The 24,268-nt window shown below is 37.5% G+C and overlaps 1 protein-coding gene across 2 annotated transcripts in view; it reads right to left on the reverse strand.

Annotated features, from left to right (window-relative positions):
• GK5 (glycerol kinase 5) overlaps window positions 1-24,268 on the reverse strand; it is a 78,074-nt gene that overhangs the window by 19,242 nt on the left and 34,564 nt on the right. For both annotated transcript variants that reach the window (XM_004459230.4, XM_023588984.3), the window contains 6 exons: window positions 23,532-23,607; window positions 22,906-22,967; window positions 22,752-22,825; window positions 22,494-22,554; window positions 21,124-21,250; window positions 20,731-20,835 (listed from right to left, as the gene is read on the reverse strand). In XM_004459230.4, the coding sequence (XP_004459287.1) occupies window positions 20,731-20,835; window positions 21,124-21,250; window positions 22,494-22,554; window positions 22,752-22,825; window positions 22,906-22,967; window positions 23,532-23,607 (505 nt within the window). The remainder of the gene's footprint in view (window positions 1-20,730; window positions 20,836-21,123; window positions 21,251-22,493; window positions 22,555-22,751; window positions 22,826-22,905; window positions 22,968-23,531; window positions 23,608-24,268) is intronic.

Below are 24,268 nucleotides of genomic sequence, written 5' to 3' on the forward strand. Positions count from 1 at the left end.
TACACCCTACCACGGTTGTTGTAAACATTAAAAAGATAAAGAACGTTAAGATACTTTCAAACCGCCACACGCTATATAAACAAAATCCAGCACTGTAAAGTTAATGTGGCATGTATTTCCTACATGACTAATCCCATACTTGACATAGTCTGTTTAATCTCTTTTCCTCTAATCATTCAGTTTTTCTCCCTCAACTTTCTAACTTATTATAAAATGAACTGCTGTGATCACTATTTTATATTATTTCCTTGGAGCACATTAAAAGCATCAGGAAAAAAAAACATTTCTTATTGTTTTTATCCTATATTTTTCATATTATTCTTGATTTTTAGTGCTAAAAGCAAAAAGAAAGGCATACTGGTTTCCCTTAGAAAATCTGGTTTCCCATTCTCATTTTGGCTAGTTTAACAGATAAATAATGGTACTTTATATAGTTCTTTACATTAAGTTTTTTGAATTGCCATCAAAACTGTATTCTTTCTGGAAGCAGAGTACTCTTTTTCTCTTTTTAATAAGTTTTTCTGAGTATGTTACATTTTCTGAGTATGTTACATTATGTTATTACATTTCATTAGGAAATGTAATTTGATTTTATTTCTCCACACCTATCGGTTTTCTCTCTTATGATAGCCACTATTTCAATAGTCAATATGGTATTGCCCTTACACAGCAGGGGTGGATATGCTATTCTTTTGATTCTCTCTCTCTTTTTAAACATTTTGACCTTTCCAAAACTACCTGTGAAATATAGATCCATATTATTTCTGATATGATTCCTAACTATCCTAGCACTCATTCAATATTAACTGAAGCTTGTCAAATTTTGAGAATCTAAATCTTTTTTCTGAAATTTCAATTCACTTTCAGAAGCATTTACTGAGTGTCTACTTTATGACAGGCACTGTTCTAGGTGAATTAATATATTTTCATTGGGACCTTTTATCCATCATGCTCATATTAGTATTACCATTTTAGTGGTGAGAAAAGTAAGGCTCAGAAATTTAAGGAACTTGCCCAAGGTGAATGGGAGAGAGTAGTAGAAGACTGAAACCCAGGTCTAATTGAATCTCGAGGATACGCCTTTCTTCTCCTATTCTGCTTTTTTTGGGGGGAAAGGGTGGGGAGTGGGAGTGTATTAGTCAGCCAGAGGGGTGCTGATGCAAAATACCAGCCATCGGTTGGCTTTCAAGCCTCTTCCTGGGGCTTGCTTCTCTTTCCTCTGTGAGCTTACTTCCTGGGGCTCCAGCTTCAGCATCAAACTCCAACATCAAAATCCTCAACCCTGTCCTTTGCCATGACTTATCTTGGTGGGTAGGGACTCAACGCCCTACTGATGTAACCCAATCAAAGCCATAATCATAAGTGAATCATGCCCAGGTACAGACCAGATTATAAAAATAATCCAATATCTATTTTTGGAATTCATAACTATATCAAACTGCTACAGGGAGTAAATCTTAATCTCAGATTAAATATTTACTGAATCAGTCAGTATTTAAGTATAATTTCTTTTCCAATGTTATTCTCGATCTACCACATACAGTGGTGTCCCCAAACTGCAGTTCATGAATCTTCCAGGTGGTGCATTTCAGGCAATAACAACTCTACACAATTTCCATTTTATAAAAGTCCATAAAGAAAATAATTTAAATAATCTCTTTAAAATCTAACAATTCAAAAGCCTAAGTGAAATATCCAGAATAGACAAATCCAAAGAGAAAGTACGTTAGTGGTTGCCAGGGCTGGGGGCTGGGATGGGAGGAGGAAGGGTGACTGCTAATGGCTGTGGGGCTTCTTTTCCAGACACGAAAATGCTCAGAAAAGACAGTGGTAAGGGGGGCACAACTTTGAATATACTATGTACACTTTAGAAACATGAATTTTATGGTATGTTAATCACATCTCAACAAAAAACTTAAAAAATAAAAACCAGCCTAAGTGACTTCTTGAGCATGTGGGACTGAGAGCAAAGATCAGATATGAAAGCTCTGGAATCAGTCATAATAAACACCGCTGGCTTTATACAGCCTAAGTTGCTTTATTTCATTATACTATTTGTCTTACTTATCATGAACAATTGGTTGAAGACATAAAGCTTAAGGAGCACTGACATTAACTCAAAACAATGAGAATCATTTGATAATACTTACAATCTTTACTCAAAATGACAGTTATTAGACCCATAAGTTGTATTATTTGATCAAAATGTCCACATAACATATCAAAACATCTCTAGCACTTCAAAAAATAGGGAAGTGGATGTGGCTAAAGCCTGCCATGTTGGGCGGGGAGGTGATCCTGGGTTCAGCTCCTGGTGCCTCCTATGGGCAAGGCCAGCACACAGCAGACAGACACAGCAAGCGCAAACAGTGAGGGGGTGGGAGAAAAATAAATCTTTAAAAATATATCGTGTTAATTAAAAATACACAAACTTCTCCAAGACTATTCCACAACTACAATGTATTATTTACCCAAATATGCTTGCAAATAGCAGTCTAAAACACATTTTTAGAAACAAAGCATCAAAGTTACAAAAAATAATTACACAAGTAATTTCATGAACATGCAAATTACACTTCTGACCATAAAAGTAGTTTTTCCTTTTGAACCTATAACAGGTATTTCTAAATATCAACCTATATATTACTAGGGATTCAGTTCTCAATAATTCAAGGACATACCAAAATTACCTGGAATGCTTTTTTCAAAGATAAATAAATAAATAATCTCTTCCCCTTTAATACCTGGCTACTCTCTTAGCTTGCAACCATTACTACTGAAGTACATAGCATCCTTTCAGTGTATAGAAAAGAAAAAGGTTAAGAAATGCTGTTTTAAACACTCCTAGTATCACTGATCAGAAAAAGTATACCTTGGGGAAGCAGATGTGGCTCACACAGTTGAGTACCTGCCTACGAGGTCCCAGGTTTGGTTCCCAGTGCCTCCTAAAAAAGATGAGCAAGATGGTGAGCTGATGCAACAAGAATGCGCAATAAGACGATGCAACAAGGAAGCACAATGAGAGACTCAACAAGCAGGGAGCAGAGGTGGCTCAAGTGATTGGGCAGCTCCCTCCCACATGGGAGGTCCTGGGTTTGGTTCCCAGTGCCTCCTAAAAAGACGAAAAAAGATGAGCAGACATGAGAGCACACAATGAAAAGACATAGAGCAGACAGTAAGCACAAACAATGGGGAGGATGGCAGAGTGGAAAAACAAATAAAATAAAACCTTAAAAAAGAAAAAGTGTACCTTGTGTTTCCCTAGCTTTTGGTTTTTGTTATTTTTTTAAAGATTTATTTTTATTTATTTCTCTCCCCCTCACCATCCCCGCCCCCAGTTGTCTGCTCTCTGTGTCCATTTGCTGTGTGTTCTGTGACCACTTCTATCCTTATCAGCAGCACCAGGAATCTGTGCCTCTTTTTGTTGTATCATCTTGTTGGGTCAGCTCTCCGTGTGTGCAGCGCCATTCCTGGGTGGGTTGCACTTTCTTTCACACTGGGCGGCTCTTCATACAGGGCACACTCCTTGCAAGTGGGGCTCCCCTACATGGGGGACACCCCTGCATGGCACGGCATTCCTTGTGCGCATCAGCGCTGCGCATGGGCCAGCTCCACACAGGTCAAGGAAGCCCGGGGTTTGAACCGCGGACTTCCCATGTGGTAGGTGGATGCCCTATCCATTGGGCCAAGTCCGCTTCCCAGCTTTTGGTTTTTAAATCTGTACTTTTAATAAAATTATGTTCAAATGTCTAAAATTTTAAATCAAGAAAAGATGTAGAAAAACATGACAGAGGGCTAAATTTGAAGAAAGTTCTTGGTAACCAACAAAGAAACGGAAAAAAAGAGATCTAGCTTATTCACATTCTTCACTTTTGATTCCCTCCCTCGTTCGAAGAATATCTCTAAATAATCTTCCATTTAAATTATCTTTTCAAAAGAATTTATTGATGAAAAGTCTTTTGGAATAAGCACACTCCACCTGGTCTCTCCCACCAAATGCAACTAAGAATCCTGGAAGGAATGCATGGAAAAGCTATCTGACTCTTGAGAGATAAGCTAGCAGGCAGACTCGGGAACTCAAAGTGTCACCAAACTGGAGCTAAGTTTCTTGGTTTTTATTTTTCCTATTATCTCCTGGTATACTAGGCAGCATGAAATCCAAACCTTGGGTTTGCACACTGGGTGCAAATATAAAGACTTTCAAGAGATGTCTTCTTTTTATGGTCTGTAGTGCAGGACACAGGGTCCCTACCAGGCAGAGAGAGTTGGGAAATTTCTATTTTTTGTTTTTTGGAGTTTTTCATTTTCTCCTGCCCCAGTGCCCAGGCAACTGCACAGTGGGTGCAATGGCATCCCAGCACCACGGACACATAAAACTCCAAGACAAATGCAAAGAACCCCCATTGCTTGCTTCTTTTTTCTCTTTTTTTCCCTTTGATCTCTGATGCCCCAGACACAGGCAACCTGTGGCTGCAGTGACAACAGGCTTGGCAGGGGAGGCAACAAAAACTCTAAGACAAGAGCATTAAGAGAATCCCATCTGCTTTCCGTCCATCTTTCCATCCTTCCTTTTATCCTTCTTTTCCCCCTCCCTCCCTTTCTTCCTCCTTCATTCCCCTTCTTTCTCTCTCTCTCTTATTTTCTCAACCCACTTGCCAGTTGGATGGAGGTGGAACTAGTAGCAGAAAGTGTGCAGTACAGCAGGGAAAACTAAAGCCTCAACTTTCTATCCAGAGGAGAAGGAAGGGGAGGCACGAAGAGCCACAAAGTACTGGGGATCACTGAGGGAAAGAGCACAGGACCCCATGCCCATCAAGATCTGTATGAACTCCTAGGCTCACCCAGAGCTGTACATATGCAGTTGTGACCCTAAGCGACATACCAGAGGCTCTGCCGCCTAATCTCTGGATAGACAGTAGTAGCACACACAAGGGACAGATTCAAAGAGCTCCGTGGTTTGCAAACTGTTACCCAAACATATTCGAATCATTGCCTACTAAAATAAAAATGACAAAATTTTAACAAGACCCAGTCTTACAAGATATTATCAAATTTTAGATACAACAAAAAATTGATGAATACATGAAGGACAAGGAAAATCTCAACAACTTGCAAGGGAAACCAACCCTGAGATGACAGAGATGTCAAAATTATCAAAGACTATAAAGCAGCTAATATCACCACCATACACTGAGAAGAAAGACATCTTTGAAACAAATGGAAAGACAAAAAGTCTCCACACTAAAAAAGAAAGTATGAAGAACCAAATGGAAAATTAGGACGGAAAAAATACAATAATTGAAATAAAAAATTCACTGGATGGGCTCAATAGCAGAATGGAGATAACAGAGAAGAAGTCAAAGAACTTGTAAATCAATAGAAATTATCCTTTCTGAACACAAGAGAGAAAAAACATTGAAAACTCTTTTCACAGCTGCAAGGACCTGTAGGACAACACACAAAAAATCTAACATTTGTGTCATTCGAGTACCCGAAGGAGAGAAGAAGGAGTGTACTGCAGAAAAACCAAGAAATAGTGGCTTCTCACATTGGGCAAAAGACAGAGATCTACAGATTCAAGAAGTTTGGCAAACCCCAAACAGAATAAACACAAAAAAATTCATGCCCTGATACATCATAACAAAATTGCTGAAAATTAAAGACAGAGTCTTGAAAGCAGTCAGAGAAAAATGATGTATCACATACTAGGAGGAAAAAACATTCAAATGACTGTGGATTTCTTATCAGAAACTAAAGGTAATGGAACAAAATCTTTCTAGAACTAAAAGAAAAGTACTGTCTGTCAACTCAGAATTTTACATCCAGTGTAAATATGTGTCAGGGATATAAAGATAGTCTCAGATGACAGAGACAAGAGAATTTGTTACCAAGGGGCACATTCTAAAGGAAATGTCAAAGGACATGCATATGCAAAAAAAAAATGAACCTCAACCTAAACCTCAAACAAAGTTAACTCATAATTGAAATGTAAAAACAAACCATAAAACTTTAAAAAAGAAAACATGGGAGAAAGTGTGTATGACCTTTGGTTTAGCAATTAGTTCTCAGATAGGAAACCAAATACACAATCCAAAAAATATTTTTTTATAATTAAATTTGACCAAAACTAAAAACTTTGCTCTGGAAAAGACAACTTACTCTGGGAAAAATACTTGCAAATCAGATATTCTGAAAAGTAACTGTATTCAGAATTTCAAAAAAAAGAATTCTCAAAGCTCAACAGGAAGAAAACAACCCAATAAAAACTATGCAGGGAGCACATGTGGCTCAGGCTGTTGGGTACCCCCCTCTCATGTGGGAGGTCCCGGGTTCAGTTCCCGGTGCCTCCTGGAGAAGGTGAGCAGACAATGAACACAGACAAGAGAACCATCTGGAGGAAGGAGGGGATAAATAAAAAGAGAAATAAAGTAAATGAAATAAATTCTTAAAAATTTTTTAAAAAATATGTAAAAGATTTGAACAGATACTTCACCAAAGTAGATAGAAAAATGGCAAATAAACAAATGAAAAGATGATTGACACCATTAGCTAGGAAAATGCAAATTAAAAACACAATAAAATACCATTATACACTTATTAGAATGACTAAAAGAAAAAATTTTTAAACTCCAGTAAAAATACTAGAGCACCCAAATGCACACAATTTCAGTGGGAGTGCAAAATGGTACAGCTACTTTGGAAAACAGTTTGGAAGGTTTTGTCATATGTGTGTGTGTTTATATAAGACATATAATATTGTGTTTATATGACTTAGCAATCCCACTCTTAGGTATTTACCCTAGAGAAATGAAAGCTTATGTTTACACAAAAATCTGTACATGAATGTTTATGGTGGTTTTATTCATAACTGTCAAAAACAGAAAACAATCTAAATGTTCTTTGGTGGAAGGATGAATGAACAAACTGTGATATACCTACATGGAAAAATGACTCAGTAATAAAAAGATAGATTAAAAAATATGGATGAATCTCAAAGGCATTACGCTGAATAATAAAAACCAGTCTCGACTTGTTACATACTCTGTGATTTCATTCATATGACATGTGGAAAAGGGAAAAGTATAGGGATAGGGAACATATCAGTTGTTCTCAGGCTTAGAGAGGGTGGGACTGAATTAAAAGGAGCAATACAAGAAAATTTTGGGTGATGATGGACATGTTTAGCATCCTGATTATGGTGATAAATACAGTATATCAATCCGTACAGGTCTCAAAAGTAGAACTGTACACTGAAAAAAAAGTCACAAAATTATAAACATTTATATATATATTCATTATGGTTGCATGGCTGTATATATTTATCAAAACTCAATGAACATTTAAAATGGGTGAGTTTAGGGAAGCGGATGTGGCTCAACTGATAGAGCATCTGCCTACCATATGGGAGGTCCAGGGTTCAAACCCAGGGCCTCCTGGCCTGTGTGGTGAGCTGGCCCATGCGCAGCGCTGCCACACGCAAGGAATACCACACCACACAGGGGTGTCCCCCATGTAGGGGAGCCCCACATGCAAGGAATGCGCCTCCACAAGGAGCTGCCCTGCATGAAAAGCGCAGCCCGCCCAGGAGTGGTACCACACACATGGAGAGCTGATGCAGCAAGATGACGCAACAAAAAAGAGACACAGATTCCTGGTGCCTCTGAGAATGCAAGCAGACACAGAAGAACACACAGCAAATGGACACAAGAGAGCAAACAACGGGGGGGGGGAGGGAAAAGAAATAAATAAAAATAAATCTTAATAAACAAACAAATAAATAAATAAAATAATTTAATTGCATGTAAATTAAACCTTAAAGTTTATTAAAATTTTTTTCCTCAAACACAGGAAAAGAGGTTCAACTTCACTCATAAGAGAAACACCATTTAAACACTGGGATGCAATTTTCATCCCTCGAGGCTGGCAAGAATTCAAAAGCTTGACAATACACATGATTATTGAGGCTGCAGAGAAAGGAGACATTCTCCTACACTGCTAGGAGAAATGCAAAAGATACAATTCCTATAGAAGGGACTTTGACATTACTGAACAAAAATATGTTGCATTTACCCTTATTCTTAAGATACACTTCCAACCATTTGCTGATATATATGTACAAGGTAATTCATTTCAGCATTATCTGTATTTGTAAAATACTGGGAACTACTTAAATGCCGAAATATAGGAATTTGACTAGTTAAATTATGTACATACATATAAATGAGTACTTTGAAGCTGTGGAAAAGAACGAAGATTTCTACAAACCAATAAGAAGCAATTACCAGAATACATTTTAAGTGAAAATAGCAAAGTACAAAAAAGCATACATAACATACTATGTTTTGCGCAAGAAAGAAAGGAAAATAAGAAAAATAATTTCATATTTTTGCAAAAAGAAACAGGAAGGATGAACCAAAAACTAATGAATTAGTTACCTAACAAGGGGCGGAGAGTCAGGTTGAAGGGACAAGGAGAGAATCAACTTCTTTGAGTATACTTTATATGGTTTTGATTTTGGGAATCAAGTTAATATACTGAACATTAAAATAAAATAAAATAATACTTTTTAAAAGTATGACACGGGGGAAAAACCCTAAAACCACACACTAACAGAAACAAATGAAACTGAAATCAATTCTATTTGAAATTAATAAAATAACTTCATTTAAGAGAAAGAAAAAAAGAACTAATATAAAAGTAACTTTTGAGTAGTATTTTTTTTTACAACATAATGGATTTATATTTAATATAGTACTTCTAACTGAAGGATGTTAATCAATATAAAGAGTTTTTTCACATTAAATCTTTTCTCCATTTCAAAGTTCAATATAAAGTATGTTTTTACATTAAATCTTTTTCTCCATTGCAATATTAGATACAATGAATACATTTTTCCAAAGAAATACAAGTTTCCATTTTTTACTAAATTTAATATCTAAGTACACTATTAACTTGGGAGATGAGAAAACAAATATATAATCATAATATGGAGAAAAGACTCCTCAACAATTCAGGAGGAAATGCTTACAAGTGAACAGTGGCAATTTCCTAGGATTCTGAGCAAGAGCTTCCTTCTATTTTGTGAGCATCGGAACTTCTGAAACTATGGAATATTACTTATGCAAATTTTAGTCATATTATTTACTTAACCCCCTTTGCAACTAGCAAATACAAATTACAGTCTGCTTTTTTTCAGTGCTTTCTTTGATGTAAAGGAAACATTTTTCCCCATTTTACAGACATCAGTTTGTTGCTATTTATAGGGAAACATCTAGGAACGTGATATTACCTCATTTACTGTCTGTCACTTGGGAGCTTTCAGACACCGAAGCCCAGTTTTAACCCCAACAGCCCAAAGGTCTTCAAGATGAGGTCTGATTTAGGAGGCTCTTCCCCGTCACTCCTGTCCATTTCTCCTGCATGTGTATGCCCTGAACAAGCACAAATTCCCGTCATGATGAGAACCACTCCTACCAAGACAGGGACTGCTCCTCTGACTTCCACTGCTTCAACAGCAGGCAGCACCAAAAGCAGCGAAATGAGGACTATCAACAACTATGTTGAACTGACTGAGGTCAGACGAAGATTCCAGAGAAACAGGGTATGTGTGTGTGTGTGTGTGTGTGTGTGTGTGTGTGTGTGTGTAATTTTATCTGACTTGAAATACTCCATTCCCGGGGCTTCAGAGGCTGAGGTTAGGAAGTTCCATGTGACACCACCTTCCAGGAAGCCACCATTTCAGGAATCTGAGTAGTGTTTTGACTGTATATCCTTGACCTAAAGAAGTAAAAAACTACAAACAATCTTGATCAAACATTGTTTGTTACAGTAGTATGGGTCTAGCAATTCCGAAACTTTTGTGCATATTTTAAGATTGAGCAAATGAGTAACTATATTCATGTTCTAGGGAGTCAGCGATCTCACTGTGGAGAAAAGGGAGAGAAAGGCAAGCAAGAACCCTTAGTAGCTGGACTGGAATTGGAAGTAGAATATTAACTCATGATTTCTAATGCATACATATACACATACACAGATATTTCTAGTTCTGTCAGCTAACTGGGTCTAGAAGCAATTATAATCCAGGTATTGTTGGAAAAGCAGCTAAATCCAGTGTGGGGTAGGAAAAACACAAGATAAGCCTGGAATATCTTGTGCCAAAACAAAAAAAAGTACTAAAAAAAAAAAGACACAGACATTTAAAGGACATTGAAGCCCAAAGTTTTGAAGAGTCTCTTGCCAGCCAAATTTGTGACAATTTGAAAATAAATAAGAATTATAAATATTATAACCAGTTGAATAAAAAACCTTGAGTGCACACTGGTAATAAGTAGATACATAAACAGGGAAGAAGGGAAAGCTCTTCCTTATATAATAGAAAGCTAATTAACAAATACAGAAGGAATGATGGAGTTAGAAAACACCATTTTGCAATGGTGAAAACTGATTCGGGCAAGAATTATCACTGAAAGCTAAATTTAGGGGATGGTGGAAGTTTGATGAGAAACAGGATAACTGGCTAGTCTCAAAGTATCTACCCACAAATTACTTATTACAAAAGAAAAACAGTAATTATGCAATGGGAAAATTGCAAACATCTTTTGCAGGTGATCAAAATTAACAGAATCACAATAGGGCTAAGAGATACCTTGTATCTCAAGATACATATCCTAAGAAGGACATGGCATCACTTACATATTATTCCAGCCCAAACTACATAAGCTGGATCTAGTCACGAGAAATCCAAATTAAGGGGCATTCTATGAAATAACTGGCCTGTATTCTTCAAAAATATCAATGGTATGAAAGACAAAGAGAAGTCGAGGAAACTCTCCCAATTAAATGAAACTACACAATAAGTGATCATGGACTGGATTCTGGACTGGTCAATAACTTGAAGAACATTGAGACATCTGACAAAAATTGGAACATGGACTATAGATTTAATAACAGTATTAAGGGAAGCGGATGTGGCTCAAGCAATTGAGCTCCCGCTTACCATATGGGGGGGCATCTTAGGTTCAGTTCCCAGTGCCTCCTGGAGAAGATGAGCAAGCATAGCGAGCTGGTGTGACAAGCTGACACAACAAGGAGACACAAAGAGGAAATATAATGAAAGAGACAACAAAGTAGGGAATGGGGGTGGCTCAAGTGATTGAGGACCTCTTTCCCACACAGGAGGTCCCAGGTTTGGTTCCTGGCACCTCCTAAAGAGAAAATGAGCAGACATAGACAGCACACAGTGAATGGACACAGAGAGCTGACAGTAAGGGAAAAAAAAAATGAGGGCAGGGGAAATAAATAAATAAAATAAATCTTAAAAAAAATGTATTAAAACCACTGTTAAATTTTCTGAAATCAATAACCATACTATAGATTTATAAGAGAACAGTCTTGAGAATATGACAGGGTTAGAACCATGATGGATGCAATAATCTATATTCAAAGGGCTCAAAATTTATATGAATATAAGATATTCATTTATAACATCGGATATTTGGATACAGATAGATAACTAAAGTAATCATGTCAAAATGTTTAAAGCTGACAAATTTGTAAAAGAGTTTTTTGTACTATTCTTACAACTTTAAGTTTAAAATTATTTTGAAATGAAAAGTTAAAATAGTTCTTATTTTCCTATGTGTATGAATTCAGTGAAAAATATTAATTTTTATTACTTTTAAAAAGGTTCAAATGGGAAGCGGACTTGGCCCAGTGGTTAGGGCGTCTGCCTACCACATGGGAGGTCCGCGGTTCAAACCCCCAGCCTCCTTGGCCCATGTGGAGCTGGCCATGCGCACTGCTGATGCACACAAGGAGTGCCCTGCCACGCAGGGGTGTCCCCCGTGTAGGGGAGCCCCACGCGCAAGGAGTGCACCCCAGAAGGAGAGCCACCCAGCGCGAAAGAAAGTGCAGCCTGCCCAGGAATGGTGCTGCACACACAGAGAGCTGACACAACAAGATGACGCAACAAAAAGAAACAGATTCCCGTGCTGCTGACAACAACAGAAGCGGTCAAAGAAGAACACGCAACAGATAGACACAGAAAACAGACAAATGGGGCGGGAGGGGGGAAGGGGAGAGAAATAAATAAAATAAATAAATCTTTAAAAATAAATAAAATAAAAAGGTTCAATTTACAAATTTCACTTATCATCTCTCAAATTTATGATTTGTATATTCTTATCTTTTTTTAATTGGAAGTTTATTATGCTTCTCTTCTTTTTTTTTCTAATAAGCATTCATCATTTTCCTCCGAGTACTGTGTTTATGAAATCAGAGGCATTTTCTTTATTTCCTAAATTTCTGACACTATTAAGTTGTGTCTCAGATGTTTTCCTTGGCCCTACTGTTACTTAAGAAAAAAACATTTCAAATTTCCACGTGGTCAAATACCATTTAAATACTGTTTTTACTATTCAATTCTAACTGCAGTACATACCAGGCTGAGATGTTCCACCCTCTTGCTTTCCTAGCTTGACCCTGAGAACAGGACTTGGTTGTGTGTACGAGTGCTTCTGTGTATGTGTGTGTGTATTGAAAGGGATCTCCATGGACTTGAAAAGAAAGCATTACTAAACAGGCTGAAGAACAGAAAAAATAAATGCTTTATTATCTTTCCTGACCAGCAGTTTACCCCAAAAGTTAAGTATCATGGAATGAAAAACACTGATGGAGAACAAAGAATACCATTTTGAAAGATTTAACAGACCACTACTTTCTTTTGTAGAACAAACACACACACACATAAAATCTTTATGCCTGGCTTACTTAGATGCTCTTTTTAGTTATAGAGTAATTTCAATCTTTTAAAGGGATTTCAAAAACTATGTTCTTAATGTATAGAAATAAAGTGTTGAGATTACAGTTAGAAAACTTAACTCAGTTTGGCATATGGGCAGTTCAAATAGAAGAAAGAGAAGTCTGATCTGCTACTAGAAAAAAAATTATTTAAAAAAAATCTTGGGAAGCTGATGTGGCTCAACTGATAGAGCATCTGCCTACCATATAGGAGGCCCAGGTACCGAACCCCTGGCCTGTATGGTGAGCTGGCCCACATGGAGTGCTGCACGCAAGGGGTGCTGTGCCACGCAGGTGTGTCCCAGGCATATGGGTGCCCCAGGTGCAAGAAGTGTGCCCTACAAGGAGAGCTGCCCCATGCGAAAAAAGTACAAACCACCCAGGAGTGGCGCCGCACATGCAGAGAGCTGATGCAGCAAGATGACACAATAAAAAGAGACACAGATTCATGGTGCCACCTGACAAGAATGCAAGCAGACACAGAAGAGCACACAGCAAATGGACACAGAGCAGACAATGGGGTCGGGGTAGGGGGAAAGGGAAGAGAAATAAATTTTTAAAAAATCTTGAAAAAAATTTTGTTTATTTGAAAAATGCTTTCTTATACGGTTTGCTTTCTTCAACTTGAGATCTCTGTTCTATTTCCTTTTGGCTGGAGTAGCTCCTCCAAAAATTTCCTCAAAAGTAAATGCTTAATGTCCAAGAAATATCCCTCAACATAAAGGCTATCTTAGCCAGGCACAAAAATATTAAGTCATTTTCGTTTTTTCTCTGTAGTATGGCGATGTTGGTTCACTTTCCAAATGTTACAATTAACTTCCAGGTCAATCTGACTCTTTTTCCTTTACAAATAAACTGTTCTTCTTGTCCTGGAGCTCTCCTTTCTCCTTGGGATGTAGACAATTCATGTGGATGTGACTAAGTTTATGCCTTTTAAATTAAAAAAAATTTTTTTTAACCCTACTTAACATTTGCAAGCCATTTAAATTTGAAAACTTAGATCTTTCTTCAGTTCAGGAAAGTTTATTTTCAATTATTTCATTTTCATTTATTACTTTTCCTCCTCCTGGAAAAGAAATATTCCAGAAGAGAGTATTCACATTTTTTTTTCTCTAATCTTTCCTCCATATCTTTTACCTTTCAGTTTTATTTTCTATTCAGTATTTTTAAATTCTTGATCCCTATTTGGGTTTTTAGCACTGTCCTTTCTACCTTTTATTAATTTTTTTTTTACATTTTATATATAATAGTTTTTGTTCTTTGAAACTGTTGTTTCCCAAACATTTCTTTTAATATCTTTTCTAATACTTATAAACATATATATATTTTTTCTACATATCTGCCTCTGTTGGGTTTATTCAGCTTGGTCACCTTCCTTTAAGGTACTATACAGTCTTAAATAACTTGTTTTGTTGGTTTTTTTTAAAGATTTATTTATTTATTTATCTCCTCTTCCCCTCCACCCCTGCCCCCCCGCCCCGGCTGTCTGTTCTCTGTGTCTATTTGCTGCATCTTCTTTGTCTGCTTCTGTTGTTGTCAGCAGCACAGGAGTCTGTGTTTCTTTTTGTTGCGTCATCTTGTTGTGTCAGTTCTCCGTGTGGGCAGCACCATTCTTAGGCAGGTCGCGCTTTCTTTCACACTGGGTGGCTCTCCTTTCGGGGCACACTCCTTGCGTGTGGGGCTCCCCTACGTGGGGACACCCCTGCGTGGCAGGGCACTCCTTGCGTGCATCAGCACTGCGCGTGGGCCAGCTCCACACGGGCCAAGGAGGCCCAGGGTTTGAACCGCGGACCTCCCATGTGGTAGGAGGATGCCCTAACCACTGGGCCAAGTCTGCTTCCCAACTGTCTTAAATAACTTTGTGCTCTTACTCAGGCCAGGCTGTTGAGGTTAGCAGACAGTGAGAGGCAAGGGAGTAATCCCCCTGGCTCTCAGGTATTTCCAGGTGAATGTGAAAGATCAGGCTTCTCCCCTCAGCTTAAAAAGGGAACAACAGTACAGTCCAAATAGTACAGGTATATTCATTTTATTGGTCTTGGCTTCGCTGCAGATATTGCTTTTGTGGAAATCCTGTGTCAAGCCACTCTATTGGCCGTTTTCCCAACAACGTGTGTTCACTTTGGTTTCTGTGACACATTTTGGTAATTCTAAAGGTATTTCAAACTTTTTCATTATTATCTTATCTGTTACAGTGATCTATGATCAGTGATCTCTGGTGTTACTACTGTTAATTGTTTTGGGGTACCACGGGTCATGACCATATAAGACAGCAAACTTAGTCAATAAATGTGTATGTGCTGCTACACCGACTGGCCATTCCCCTGTCTCTCTCCCTCTCTTCGGGCCTCCATATTACCTGAGACACAACAATATTGAAATTAGGCCAATAATAACTCTACAATAGCCTCTAAGTGTTCTAGTGAAAGAGCTGCATGTCTCACGCTTTTAATAAAAGCTAGAAATGAGAGGAGATGTAGCTCAGTGGTTGAGCATCTGTACCTCATGTATGAGGTCCTGGGTTCAATCTCTGGTACTTCCTAAAAAAAAAAAAGCTAGAAATGATTTAGGTTAACAAGGAAGGCATGTCAGAAGTCGAGATAGGCTGAAAGCTGGCCTCTTGCACCGAAGTTAGCCAAACTATTAATGCAAAGGAAAAGTTCTCGAAGGAAGTTAAGAGTGCTACACCAGCAAACACATCAATGATAAGAAAGCGAAAAAGTTCTTACTGCTGATGTGAGAAAGTTTTAATGGTCTGGATAGAAGATTAAATCAGCCACAACACTCCCTTAAGCCAAAGCCTAATTCAGAGCAAGGTTCAAATTCTCCTCAGTTCTATAAAGGCCAAGAAAGAGGAAGCTTCAGAAGAAAATTGATGTGACTCGCTTTATTGCAATTTCTGCTGTATTGTAGTGGTCTGGAGACAAATCCGCAATATCTCCGATATCCATGGTTGGTAGGCTCTCCAAAGGCCTGGGCCAGGCCAACTCTTTCTTCTCCACATATGGAGGGGATTTTCTTTGGGTCAGCCTGCTGGACTCCTAGAGATTATCTTCAGGGTTCTCACCAGCCTCTGTTATTTTATCAGTAATACTCAGAAGTTTCTCTCCATGGATCTTGAGTCTACACAGTCTACTTGAGAACTCAGACCTTTGTCAAATGCTTGGGCTCTGCTCTAGCTCCGGCACTAAGCCATCCATCCCTACCTTACCGTATGGCATCCCAGCAGGAAGCAGAGGGAGGCAGGATCACAAACTCATTCAGCCTGCCTGCTCTGAACTCTATTCTCTTTCAGTAACATTTAACTATTAACTACCAACTAAAATTATTCCATATATGGGAGAAAGCTTATTTCATCCCTCTAATGAGGGACTCTGTATTTCTCTCCTGAGAAAAGGAACCAGTTTCCTTTATCGCTAGTAAACAAGAGTCCTGGCTAATTTTAAATACGTACTGGAAGTCTTGTGAGGATTGTCTGGAGCAGGGAGATGTGACATGCAGCAATTAAAAGTGACGCTGCTAAGGTAAAGAGGTCCCCTGACTCTTGTTACTGGATGACAGCAGATGGGAAGTGCCTCAGTGCAGAGAAAGACCACAGCATTCTGTGAACAGGGAACACTGCTCACTGCCTGCAGCTCTGAACGGGTCCTCTCAGTTTGGAGCACCCTGAGCAACTGCCTTCCCCACACACCCAGCAACTCTTCCTCTTCCTCCAGAGCTCAGACTTCTTTAAAGAAGCCTTCTGATTTTCCAGACTAGACAAAGTCCTCTTCTTAGAAGGAGATCACTCATCTTGCTACTACTTCTCCTCCCTGGTACTTAATACAATTTTTTACATTGTTAATTTAATACATGTCTTTCCTGCTAGGCTGCAGCCTCCATGAGGGCAGGGACAGCATCAGTCTAATTCACTGGTGTCCCACTAGCACCTAGGATACTCCCAGGCATTTAAGTCTTTGTTAAAGGAATAAAAGCTGGAAGACATCAAAATATGTGTGAGACTGAGATCTCAAAATAGAAGGAAGAGTAAAGGGAAGCAGAAATGGACCTAGTTAAAAAGAAAAGAGAGACACAGATCAGGTGGTAGTTAACATAGGTGTAAGGGGAAAAAAGGTGAGAAAGAACTGGCCTTGTCAAAAAAAGATTAAGAAAACACACCTGAAAATCAAGGTGACACTGGTTTAAAAGAGTTTTTATAGGGAAGCAGCTGTGGCTCAACCCATTGGGCTCCTGTCTACCATTTGGAGGCCTGGGTTCGAGTCCCAGGGCCTCCTTGTGAAGGCAGGCTCGCCCATGCCCACTGAGAGCTGACAGCCTGCACCTGCAGGGAGCTGGTGCAGCAAGATGACGCAACAAAGGGAGACAAGCAGACACAGAAGAACGTGCAGTGAATGGACATAGAGCAGACAGCAAGCAAGCCATAAGGGGGGAGATTAAAAAAATAATAATAATAAAACCTAAAAACAAAAAGAGTTTCTAGGCCTAGACATAAGTTGTTCAACCCAGTAAAGGCGCAAAAAGAAGCCACCACTCAGGATGGAATAAGCCCAGCATGTCACACAAAGACATAAAGGCTCAGAGCTGGTAGGGTTTAAGTATCTTGAAAGAAATGACAAAGCTACACAGGCTCTTACAGACTCTTCCTCCTGAAATTATAATTTAGTTAATATTTAAATAATTTAATTTTTTTCAATATACCCATTTGAGTAAAATCTTAGAAAAGAAAGGGATATATGCAAATGTGACTTACTGTGTGAATTTCAGATAAGGATACATACTAATAATATTTAGCTATGCCAATAATTGAACTAGTAAGATAGATAATTCAACTCAACTCTTTCTCCCTCCATTTAGACCTAGTTTCCTGCCAGAGATGGGACTAGCCTTCAGGAGGGGCTTGTGTCTTTACTGGATATCGTTATCACTTTCCTAGGTCAGGGCCATTTAGCACCAGTTCCCCAGAAGAGAGTTTACATCCTTTGAATCACAATGAATCAACCTCAACCCAGGTAACCAATGGAAATTATTTCCACTGATAATATGCACATGCTATCATATATCATATAGAATTTGGGAATAATTTTTAACTTACGAATGAAAAATTAACTACTCTGCCTTTTCTTGGCATCTTCTGGGAAGAAGTAAATTTAATAAAAGGAGTAACAAAAAGAGAAGAAATATATGACCTATATTTTCTATTTCTGATCTTCTAGAGTTGTCTGAAGATAAATGCTTAGAATTTTAAAAGAAATAACTTTAAGGAAGAAGGGACATTTCAATGATTAAGATTTCTGAAATAAACTGTGCAGTAAAGGATTAACTTTACCCAAAAAGAGGTCTGGCCTTTGCACTCAGCATCTGGGAGGTAATCCCTAAACCTTGGAAAGTCCTGCCTGATGATAGGTTTTCTGTTTACCTGGGGGTCTTGGGCCATGTCAGACATCCTAAACTAATAATATGATTTATGGGGGGTTAAGGTGGGAAGGGAGACTTTGGATCACATTTCCAAAACTCCTACCATAAATCACTTAAATGGAGACCAAGGTCAGCTACACAAGCAGCCAACCATGTACACTGGACATTAAGACTTGGGCGAGTTTCTCTGGTTGACAAACACTCCATGTGTACTTTAACACATACTTATAGGCAAGAGGTAGTGCTGTCCAAGACTCCACTGGGAGAAAACAACTGGAAGCTTCATGCTTGAAACACTCCTGGACTCTGCCCCATGCATCTCTTTCCTTGGTTGATTTTAATTTGTACCCTTTCACTATAATAAACTGTAACTCTGAGTATAACGTTTTCAGTGAGGGCTGGGCGTCCTTCTAGTAAGTTACCAAACCTGAGAGCGGTCTTGGGGACTGTGAACTCTGCATAAACATTTTGTGTTAATAAGTAATTTTATGATTATAATGAAGGGACAGTCTCAAAGAGATTGAGTGAGACAGAGAGAAAGAGAGGAGAAAGAAAGGGAGAAAGGAAGAATCTGATTGGAATATTCCTCCTAGAGTTTTGTGTTTTCTGTTTGTCAATAGAACTATCTTTGCCTTTAAACAAAGCACCTAGTTCAAATCAATCAAGTAAAGTCAAGGTCTGCCCCATAATTTAGTCATTTAAGATAAAACCATGTTTATATACCATGTTTGGTATGTAACATTTCACATTTTATATATTAAATACAGTTATATAGTAGACAGACTTTTCATTATTCATATGAGCCAAAAGGAACAACCCAAATGTCCACCAACAGATGAATGGATAAACTGTGGTATATCTATATAATGGAATATCACTCAGTAAATAAAAAATAAAATGAAGTACCAATAGATGCTACAACACTGGTGAATCTTAAAAATTTTAAGTGAAAGAAGCCAGTCATAAAAGGCCACATATTATCTGATTCCATTTATACGACTTTTTAGAACAGGCAAATCCATAAACACATAAAGCAGATTTGTGGTTGCCAGGGGCTGGGAGGAGGTGGAATTAGGAAGTGATGGCTCAATGGGTAGGGGTTTCTTTTAGGAGGGAACAAAAATATTCTAAAAATAAATAGTTGTGATGGTTGCACAATCCTGTGAACATAATAAACAACACTGAACTGCACACTTTAAACGGAAGAATCATGTAGTATTATAGTATGTGAATTATATCTCAATAAAGCACTTCCAAAAAATGGGGAAAAAGTACTTATACAGGCTGTTCTGCAACTATTTCATTCCCTCCTTAACGTATCATGATCAATGTTCCATGTCAATAAGATATGCAACTACATTATTTTTAAATGAATGCACAATGTTTCACTGTATGGATATACTGACATTTATTTCTCTGTGTATTATTAATGGACAGTAACTTGTTTCTAATTGCTGTATTAAATATCCATGTATGGGATATAGATATGGATCGAGCAGTGAGGTGCCCACCTACCACATAGGAGGTCCCGGGTTTGGTTCCCAGTGCCTCCTAAAGAAGACGAGCAAGACAGCCAGCTGATGTGATTGGATGGTATGGCAAATTGACGCAATGAGGAGACACAATGAGGAAACACAATGAGAGATGCAATAAGCAGGGAGCAAAGGAGGCTCCAGCACTTAGGCACCTCCCTTCAACATGGGAGGTCTGGGTTTGGTTCCCAGTGCCTCCTAAAAAGACGAGCAGACACAGAGAGCACACAATGAACAGACACAGAGAAAGCAGAGAGCGAGCACAAACAAAATGGTGGGGGTGGGGAGGGAGGAGAAATAAATCTTAAAAAAAAATTTGTGTATGTACACATCTTTGCACACCTATATGATTACTTTCTTAGGAAACAAAGAATAAAACTGAGGGGCAATGGATCAGCATCTTTAAAATGATGCATATAGCCTGGCTGTCCTCTAGAACGGCCATACTAATTAGCACTCATCCCACTGGAATGTAAGAATACATTTCTCTACATTCCCACCAATGCTGAGCATCATCAAATTTTTCAATCCTTGACAATATGACACATAATGCAATTTTTTAACCATGTATATTTCTTTAATTATTGAGTCAGCAGTGTCTCAGAGTACTCATTTGATTTTTTTTTTTTGGTCTTTTTACTAATTTTTGCCTATGTTTTGATCTTTTTTACACATTTTTCTTTAAATGCCAAAAATTATTTTTATCAGATTGTCTTTTAAAGGTATTTATGGTGTATCTTTTCCTACACATTCTGTTTTATATACTCCAATTTATTGTTGTTTTTCTTTATGGTGTGTGGCCTTAATACCTTGCCTTTTACCATCTCAGTATCATAAAACCAGCACTCTATATTTTCTTCAAGTATGTGTCATTTTACTTTTGTGTTTTATTTGAACAATCCAATCATTCCCCTCTGATCTGCAATCCCATGGGCATTCTTCAGTTCTTTAAGTTTGGCCTGTGAAATTGGTTTAAAAGACAACTTACCTAATTGTTGAGCCCATTTTATGGCAGAACCAGTGTCTCCTGCATTGCCTTCAGCTATGCAAACAACTTCTTGCCCAATCTTCCACCCAATTAATGGATAAAAGCCTTTAAAAAAAAAATCAGTGTAAGCCATGTGATAAACACAGAAATCATCATAGAGACTTCCAAAATGAAATAATTTGATTATCTCAAAATACTTTCCCGTAAGTATGCTCTTAACTTAAAAAAGAAAAAGGATATGGGAATTAGCTGTCCCCAGGACTAAGAATGAAAAAATATGCTAGAAAGTATCATTAATATAAAATAGGAAAACAGCTGTAAATTCACAGAAGTTAAATATCAACAGAAGAAGTGACAGGTTATTAATAAACAGGACACATTCTAATTATTTACCTCCAAGAGTCTGCTGAGGTTTGTTCCCAGTATTGATATCCAGAAAAGTTCCAGTGCCCATGGTTAATTTCACATCTCCTGCGTGGAAGCAGCACTCTCCAAACATGGCCGACTGCTGGTCGGCGACCTACCAGACACATCTAAGTGTAAGTGCTCCGACCCCCTCCAAGTGGCGCAATTCAACATATCCCATTGCCTAAGTTATTCTATTTTCATGACTAAACGTTTTCTTGTCTTTTTTCCTTTTCCTTTAAAAAAGTAATCCCCAAAGAGAACCAGGAACAACAATTATAGCATAGGTGTCTCTATAGGGCTAACATTCTGTGAATAATTAATGTGCCTCAGGAATTTCCAATGGGAAACCTACAGCACGGCCCTTAAGTATTATTTGAGTAATCTTAGAAATGAAGGTCAAAATAAAAATCGAACAGAAAAAAAAAATTATCATTTTCAATTTAAAATTATTTTATTCATTGGTCAAAATAACTGACCTGTTTCGAAAAGTTTAAGATGGTGAAGATAGCAAAATATTGTGAATGTAATTAATAGCACTGAATTGTACACATGAAAGTAGATAAAATGAGAAATTTTGTGTTGTATATATATGTTGCTATGATAAAAGTTAAAAAAAAAATTGATCTCCCAACTTTCTCTGTTAATAAGATCACTAAGTGTAAATAGATTTAAGTCAGGATCATGCATTTCCCAAGGTTTTTCCTTTTTCGATAAAAGGAAAACCATAACATTTATAAAATATAACTGTCTGTAGACATATGTATAGCAGTACTCGCAATCCCTAAGGTTCTCCAATTTTCTGACTACTCTCATCCAGCCACAGAGAAGAAATATAATCAAGAAAGGACTCTTAAAAATCAGAAAACAGCTCATTTTTCATTCTTCTACAAGCGTCTCTACTAAAAACTGCTTACTAAAGATTTTATAAAATATAAATATACCTTTCTTATTTAAATTGCCCTATCAATGTTTATGGCTACACTGTATCAAATGCAAACTACAGCACTTCTCCTATTACTGTTTTTTGTCCAAGTATCAAATGGAAGTCAAATATTATTCAAAATACAACTTTTAAAAAAAAATTTAGCACAGTTTTCTGAAAAACAATATACAGAAAAGTCAGAAAAGTTTATGAAGTGCTTCTACGATAGAAGACCGGCTCAGTGGTCCCCTTTCCAGGATAGAGGATATTTATGGTATTATCACAGAGTCCTTTAAATTAAAAAAGAAAAAATAAGATATTTTAATTTTATTCTGCTGGGGATCTTCTGTTTTTCTCAAATCTAACCCCAGCTATTCATATACACTCATCTGGTTTTACAACGCAAAGAGAAACCCTCAAGTGTTTCACTTACCAAGGCCACTATTGGTATAGGCACACCAAAGATTTCTTCATCCACTGATCCAAAATTGTGGCTTCAAAAAAAATTGGTTAAACAGTTAGCTGCAGCTCTTGAAATATTCATTCTAAAATTCACCAAACTGTTTTCAGCATAGCCAAAAAGTATATAATGAAACTACAAGCACCTCAAGCATGTAATAAAATACTTGTTCCCACCAAGGCAAATGAACTCAGGGACCTTTTCACTGGTTTATCTGATGCTCATTATTACCTCGTGTCCCTTACAGGAGGCAGGAGAGAAAGTGGTATCGAAAGCAGGGAGGTAATGAACCCGCTCCAACACATCTGAGTATAAAAATATGTCATCAGAATCCAACCTCAATTACATAAAAATTGGCAACTCAGAAAGAAAAAAAAATCTTTACCTCATATGGGTCAAAAAGTCCAGTTGTACTGGCATTTGAAAAATCTGTGGCATATTCAGAACCTAAATTTACAATGGAAATAGTACATTTATTATCAGGTAGTGGAACCCAACACCCGTCCCTGGTTTATAAACCTGAACTTTGTCTACTTCCAAATTCATTCCAATACCAATTTTTAGTGTCAAGTCTCCGAAGCAATTCCCACTTTATCTTGATGAACTTTTATAATTTACAAAAGCACTTTCGTATGCCTGTCACTTCATAATTCCCAGTTCAAAGATGAAGAAAGAGGTTCAGAAATGTTAACTGCTCGCCTATAGTTATACTCATTTACAAAGTGACAGATGTTACTGAACTCAAGTCTTCCCAGTCTTGAAATGAAGACCGTTCCCCAGTCTTGCATCTGAGGCTTCATCACAGTTTTAAAATCACACCCTCTAACAACAAATCTGAAATTAATCTAACTTTACAGGACCATGCAGTAATTAAGGTACCAAAGAGAAGTATTTCTGGGATTGGAATTCGGGAAGGAAAAAAAGAAGAAAAATAATTTCTACTTTTTTTAGGTAAATCATTTATCTATTAAATTTCAGTTACTTGAGATAGCTCTATCAGGTCATCTTTACCTTTTGTGAGCTTATGTAATAACCAAGTATCAACAGTCCCAAAGCAGCAATTTCCTTCTTGAACTGCCTTTTGTACCTTGAAAACACAATAGTACAAAATCAATTCAAAATGGCTAAATTACTAAGTACAAGACTAAGTCCAGAGCAGTAAATACAACATAATATCATTTTTAAATAAAAATGAATTATATGTACAAAAATAATTTCTAGAATATATCCCAAATGGTTCTAAGTGATTAAATTAAAGAGTGTGAGATTTAGGGTAAGACTTCCATTTTTGATGTAATGCTTTAGTTTTACACCAAGCATGTACAACTTTTATGATGAGAAAGCAAAATATATATATTTTTTAGTTTGGACATACAAATACACTAGTATAGGTCAAAGCTGAGGATGGCACACTCCGTGGACTAAACATAGCCAACTGCCTATTTTTGTATGCCTGCAAGTTTAGGAATGGTTTTTAAATTCTTTAATAGTTAAGAAAAAAAAAATCAAAGAATAACAATATTTTGCAACACATGAAAATTACAAGAAATTAAAATTTCAGTGTCCATGAATAGTTTTATTGGAACACAGACGTGCTAGTTTGTTTAGTATTACCAACAGCTGCTTTGACTCTACAATGGCACAATAGTTACGACAGAGACCTTATGGCCCTCAAAGCCTAAAATATTATTATCTGGCCTTTAACAGAAAAAATTTGCCAACTCCTGGCCTAAAGCATGCCAAGAAAG

The sequence above is a fragment of the Dasypus novemcinctus genome, chromosome 4 (assembly GCF_030445035.2).
Source record: "Dasypus novemcinctus isolate mDasNov1 chromosome 4, mDasNov1.1.hap2, whole genome shotgun sequence".
Lineage (NCBI taxonomy): Eukaryota > Metazoa > Chordata > Mammalia > Cingulata > Dasypodidae > Dasypus > Dasypus novemcinctus.